Source organism: Scyliorhinus torazame, chromosome 14, assembly GCF_047496885.1.
Source record: "Scyliorhinus torazame isolate Kashiwa2021f chromosome 14, sScyTor2.1, whole genome shotgun sequence".
In the NCBI taxonomy this organism is placed as follows: Eukaryota; Metazoa; Chordata; class Chondrichthyes; order Carcharhiniformes; family Scyliorhinidae; genus Scyliorhinus; species Scyliorhinus torazame.
In genome coordinates, this window is record NC_092720.1 from 205,395,501 (window position 1) to 205,402,886 (window position 7,386).

Consider the following 7,386-nt stretch of genomic DNA (forward strand, 5'->3'; position numbering starts at 1 on the left):
TTGCTGCCTGGCTGTTGACCATCTAGTTCTCTCGCGCAAAACTAAAGTCTAACCCAAGATCTATTTAAACTGCAGTAATGTTGATCTGATCATTTATTTCACTCGCTCCAGCTGCAAACTGTTTTTCTCCTTGCCCCGCCTTGCCCAAAGCTATCATTGATTCACTGTGTGGATTTTTTCACCTCTTGATGTTTCTCTTTCACTGCCTCCTCTAGGCTTTAGGCTATTTTATTCTCAATCCAACCACAAGACCAACATGACTCCCCCCCCCCACCCTCCACTTTGCCCTGTTTTTCACCTCAGGGCCTATGGCGACTCGCATGGCAACTGCAGAGGGCGTCCCACAAACAATCATATTCACACACACTCACACACACTCACGCTCACACACTCACACACACTCACACTCACTCACGCTCACACATACACACACATACACACACACACACACACTCACACATACACACACACTCACACACACTCACACATACACACACACTCACACACACTCACACACACTCACACACACCCACACTCACACACACACACGCTCACACACACTCACACTCACTCACGCTCACACATACACACACATACACACACACACACACACTCACACATACACACACACTCACACACACTCACACATACACACACACTCACACACACTCACACACACTCACACACACTCACACACACCCACGCTCACACATACACACACACTCACACACACCCACGCTCACACATACACATACACATACTCACACACACCCACGCTCACACATACACACACACTCACACACACTCACACACACTCACACACACCCACGCTCACACATACACACACACTCACACACACTCACACACACTCACACACACCCACGCTCACACATACACACACACTCACACACACCCACGCTCACACATACACATACACACACTCACACACACCCACGCTCACACATACACACACACTCACACACACTCACACACACTCACACACACCCACGCTCACACATACACACACACTCACACACACTCACACACACCCACGCTCACACATACACACACACTCACACACACTCACACACACCCACGCTCACACATACACACACACTCACCCACACTCACACATACCCACACTCACACATACACACACACTCACCCACACTCACACACACCCACGCTCACACATACACACACACTCACACACACTCACACACGCCCACACAAACGCACTCACCCATACTCACACATTCACACACACACTCACCCACACACGCACACACTCACACATACACACACACACCCACACTCACACAGACACACACACACACCCACACACTCACACACACCCACACTCACACAGACAAACACACACACCCACACACTCACACCCACCCACACTCACACATACACACACACTCACCCACACACTCACCCACACACACGCACTCACCCATACTCACACATTCACACACACACTCACCCACACTCACACACACCCACGCTCACACATATACACACACTCACACACACACATATACACACACTCACCCACACTCACACACACCCATACTCACACATTCACACACACACTCACACACACTCAACACACCCACGCTCACACATACACACACACTCACCCACACCCACGCTCACACATATACACACACTCACCCACACTCACACATACCCACACTCACACATTCACACACACACTCACCCACACTCACACACACACACACACTCACCCACACTCACACACACCCACGCTCACACATACACACACACTCGCCCACACCCACGCTCACACATATACACACACTCACCCACACTCACACATACCCACACTCACACATACACACACACTCACCCACACTCACACACACCCACGCTCACACATACACACACACTCACACACACTCACACACACCCACACAAACGCACTCACCCATACTCACACATTCACACACACACTCACCCACACACTCACACACTCACACATACACACACACACCCACACTCACACAGACACACACACACACCCACACACTCACACACACCCACACTCACACAGACAAACACACACACCCACACACTCACACCCACCCACACTCACACATACACACACACTCACCCACACACTCACCCACACACACGCACTCACCCACATTCACACACACACTCACCCACACTCACACACACCCACGCTCACACATATACACACACTCACACACACACATATACACACACTCACCCACACTCACACACACCCATACTCACACATTCACACACACACTCACACACACTCAACACACCCACGCTCACACATACACACACACTCACCCACACCCACGCTCACACATATACACACACTCACCCACACTCACACATACCCACACTCACACACACTCACACACACTCACACACACTCACACACACACATACACACACACTCACACACACTCACACACACCCACGCTCACACATACACACACACTCACACACACTCACACACACCCACGCTCACACATACACACACACTCACCCACACTCACACACACCCACGCTCACACATACACACACACTCACCCACACCCACGCTCACACATATACACACACTCACCCACACTCACACATACCCACACTCACACATACACACACACTCACCCACACTCACACACACCCACGCTCACACATACACACACACTCACACACACTCACACACACCCACACAAACGCACTCACCCATACTCACACATTCACACACACACTCACCCACACACTCACACACTCACACATACACACACACACCCACACTCACACAGACACACACACACACCCACACACTCACACACACCCACACTCACACAGACAAACACACACACCCACACACTCACACCCACCCACACTCACACATACACACACACTCACCCACACACTCACCCACACACACGCACTCACCCATACTCACACATTCACACACACACTCACCCACACTCACACACACCCACGCTCACACATATACACACACTCACACACACACATATACACACACTCACCCACACTCACACACACCCATACTCACACATTCACACACACACTCAACACACCCACGCTCACACATACACACACACTCACCCACACCCACGCTCACACATATACACACACTCACCCACACTCATACATACCCACACTCACACATTCACACACACACTCACCCACACTCACACACACCCATGCTCACACATACACACACACTCACCCACACACACGCACTCACACATACACACACACACCCACACTCACACAGACACACACACACACCCACACACTCACACACACCCACACTCACACATACACACACACTCACCCACACTCACACACACCCACGCTCACAAATACACACACACTCACACACACCCACACTCACACATACACACACACTCACCCACACTCACACACACCCACGCTCACACATACACACACACTCACCCACACTCACACATACCCACACTCACACATACACACACACTCACCCACACTCACACACACCCACGCTCACACATACACACACACTCACACACACCCACACACACCCACACACACTCACCCACACTCACACACACCCACGCTCACACGTACACACACACTCACCCACACACACGCACTCACCCATACTCACACATTCACACACGCACTCACCCACACACTCACACACTCACACATACACACACACACCCACACTCACACAGACACACACACACACCCACACACTCACACACACCCACACTCACACATACACACACACTCACCCACACACTCACCCACACACACGCACTCACCCATACTCACACATACACACACACACCCACACTCACACATACACACACACTCACCCACACACTCACACACACCCACACTCACACAGACACACACACACCCACACACTCACACACACCCACACTCACACAGACACACACACACTCACACACACCCACGCTCACACATACACACACATTCACACACGCACTCACCCACACACTCACCCACACACACACTCACCCATACTCACACATTCACACACGCACTCACCCACACACTCACACGCATTCCTCCAGCAGGGTAGCAATCTAGCAGCTAGGACTCGAAGCTGAGTTCTCCGTCCTTTCCCCAGGCACAGAGGCTCACTTCAGATTACCCCCGGTCTGCCACCAGAAGAGGTCTGAAATTCAACCCCAATCCCTGCCTGGCTCGATTGCATGTTAACCCGTCCAGGCCGCCACCGTGTCTTTGGAGAGAAGCTGCCTTTCCATCTGGTCTTGTTTGTTTCTTACCTCGGCTGTGCTGAGGATTCCACCAGGCACCTTTCCATCAAATTTACATTTTGGAAAGTCTAAGACCAGGCAGAGAAATATGTTCCACAGTTGCTGTAACATCATTGTATTTTTTTTTAAATCAGCACCTTCCAAAACAAATTGAACTGACTAATTCCCAGATTTCCAGCCTTCAGAGTGGACACCAAGTTCTGGACTCCGAGTTCTGGACTCCTTGATGTTGGGTTTTATAGACAGGAGGCCAATTATTAACCGCATTTCCCAATCAGATTGAGCCACGCTGCAGAGGGGCAATCAGGAGGAAATAATGTTCCTCAGTGAGGAAGGGTCTGTGGGGCCAAACTCCCATTTCCCACACCAAACCCGCAGCTCCCATTCTTTACCAGTTATTATTATTATTGTTCTCCTGTTTTGAAAATACAATTTGCCCATGACATTGGGAAAGTTACTCCTGTTTGACCAGCGTTTATCAAAACCTTGTAATGTACATGATGCAAATCCTGTCAAAATCCGCCACTGAATAGGGCAAAAGAACAAAGAACAGTACAGCACAGGAACAGGCCCTTCGGCCTTCCAAGCCTGTAGCGGTCATGATACCAACCTTTGCCAAAACCCTCAGCACTTCCTTATGCTGTATCCCTCTATACCCATCCTATCCATGTATTTGAAAAGATGACTTTTGAACGTCGTTAATGAATCTGCTTCCACAACGTCCCCTGGCAACGCATTCCAGGCGCTTCCAGTTGTTGTTGTCCATGTTGGGACAAACAACTGTCATGTAAAGTCCCTTTAAGAAATGTGTGTTTCTCAAATGGCAGCAGCGATGTCAGAGTGTGGGTGGAGCTGGGCTTCTTTCTGTCTTCCACTTTCATTTTGAGCTGATTTGTGGCTCAGTTCAGTTTTGTTTTAGATTTGGAGAAGCTGAAGTCATAGCAAGATGTGTCTGAATCTCCGCAAGGTAAAGAATGGTCATTTGGTGATTTCAAAGTGGTAATTGCTCTCAGTAGAGAATTTAAACCTGCTGTCCTTCTGTAAAAAGGGTTTTTGTCTTATGGGTGTCTTATAGAGTACGGTATTCTTTGGGGGGTTGTATTTGAATTGATGGTTGCTAAGATGTTCACTGTATGTTTATAAAATGTTAACTGGGTTCATAGAATAAACATTGTTTTTGTTTAAAAATACTCTTAGCTCTCTGTTGCATCACACCTGTAAAGTGGGCCCTTGTGTTCCCCAGAACCAAAATCTATTAAAAGTTGTGTGTCAGGTGAACTCCATGATACACTTAGGGGTTCTCTAAACCCTGGCCCAGAACACAACAGAGGCAAGATGGGGAAAGAGGACCTGTTGGAGGATTATCAAGAACTAGGAATTAAATTAAATAACAGGTCCTCAAGGGTTATAATCTCAGGATCACTACCTGAGCCACGTGAAAATTGATGTAGGGATGAGAAAATTAGGGAAGTAAACACGTGGCTAAAGGAGTGGTATGGGAAAGAGGGATTCAATTTCATGGGGCACAGTACTGGGGTAGGAGGGATCTGTACCGTTGGGATGATCTCTACCTGAACTGATCTGGGACCAGCGTAAATAGGGTGGCCACAAGGACTTTATACTAGCAAATGGGGTGGGGGGGGGGAAGTTGCCGAAAATAAATGACAAGTAAACTGTAACCATTTCATCTACCTTTATATGCAGTGTAAAAATGTAAAACTTTAATAAAAAAAATTTTTGAAAAGAATGTGTGAAAAGCGTAGTGCACAGGAAGATCCTGCAAGTCCTTTTTTACTTCCTCTGTCAGACTGACGAGGTTCCATTTGTGGATCCCTTTCCAGTCAGGGGCTATTTGGATCTCCAGGTAGCGGAATTTATGTCGGGCTTGTTTAAACGGCAGTCCCGTTAGTGCTGCCCCCCCCCCCTACTTGTGGGTGTATCGGGGAGATCGCGCTTTTGCTCATGTTGAGTTTGTAACTCGGGGAGGCGCCAAACTCTTTCAGGAGCGCGATGATTCCGTCCATGCTACTTTGTGGGTCCAAAATGTAGAGGAGCAGGCCATCTGCATAGAGTGTGTCTCTGTGCTCTCTGCCGCCCCTTCAGATCCCCCTCCGGCTTTTTGCTGCTCTTGCTAGCGGCACGATCGCTAGAGCGAACAGCAGCGGGGACAGTGGGCATCCTTGTCTGGTGCAGCTGGAAGTATTGGGAGTTGGTATTGTTGGTCCGTATGCTCTCCATGGGAGCGTTGTATAGGAGTTTTACCCAGGAGGTGAACCCTGTTCCAAGCCCGAACCGCTCCAGTACCTCTATGAGGTATTTCCATTGGACCCTGTCGAAGGCCTTTTCTGCATCTAGGGAGACGATCACCTCTGGTGTTCTCTCCTCGGAGGGAGTCATTGTCACGTTCAGCAAGCGGCTGATGTTCGACGTAAACTGTCTACCTTTGACAAAGCCCGTCTGGTCCTCTGCGACCACCTCTGGTACGCAGTCATCTAGCCTTTTGGCTTGGATTTGGCCAGTATTTTGGCATCTGCATTCAGCAGTGAGATGGGTCTGTATGACCCACATTCCGTTGGGTCTTTATCTTTCTTAGGTATCAACGAGATTGAGGCCTGTACTAGTGTGGGTGGCAGTGTGCCCCTAGCTAGCGAGTCTGTGAACATCTCCCGCAGGTGCGGGGCCAGTGCTGTCGCAAATTTTTTGTACGAGTCCACCGGGAACCCGTCCGGTCCTGGCGCCTTCCCCGCCGCATGGAGCTAATGCTGTCGATGATCTCTCCCAGTGCTAGTGGTGCTTCCATGACGGTACATCCAGTCCATCAAGGAACCGTTTCATCCCGGACTCCCCCCATTGGGGGCTCTGAGGTGTACAACCCTTGGTCGAAGGCCTTGAAGGTTTTGTTGATCTTTTCTGTTCTGTTTCTAATGTGCCTCTGGTATCCCTGATTTATGCAATTTCTCTGGTGGCTGCCTTTCTCTGCTGGTGTGCCAACAGGCGGCTGGCTTTGTCTCCGTGTTCGCATAGGGTCCCACGTGCCTGGCGGAGTTGGTGCACT

General features: G+C 49.7%; 1 protein-coding gene across 1 annotated transcript in view; it reads right to left on the reverse strand.

Moving 5' to 3' along the window:
- The window catches only part of LOC140390373 (apolipoprotein M-like), a 39,726-nt gene extending 35,223 nt beyond the window's left edge, over nt 1-4,503 (reverse strand). The window contains exon 1 of the mRNA XM_072475484.1: nt 4,341-4,503. Within this exon, the coding sequence (XP_072331585.1) occupies nt 4,341-4,445 (105 nt within the window). The 5' untranslated portion in view covers nt 4,446-4,503. The remainder of the gene's footprint in view (nt 1-4,340) is intronic.
- Nucleotides 4,504-7,386: the final 2,883 nt, after the last annotated feature.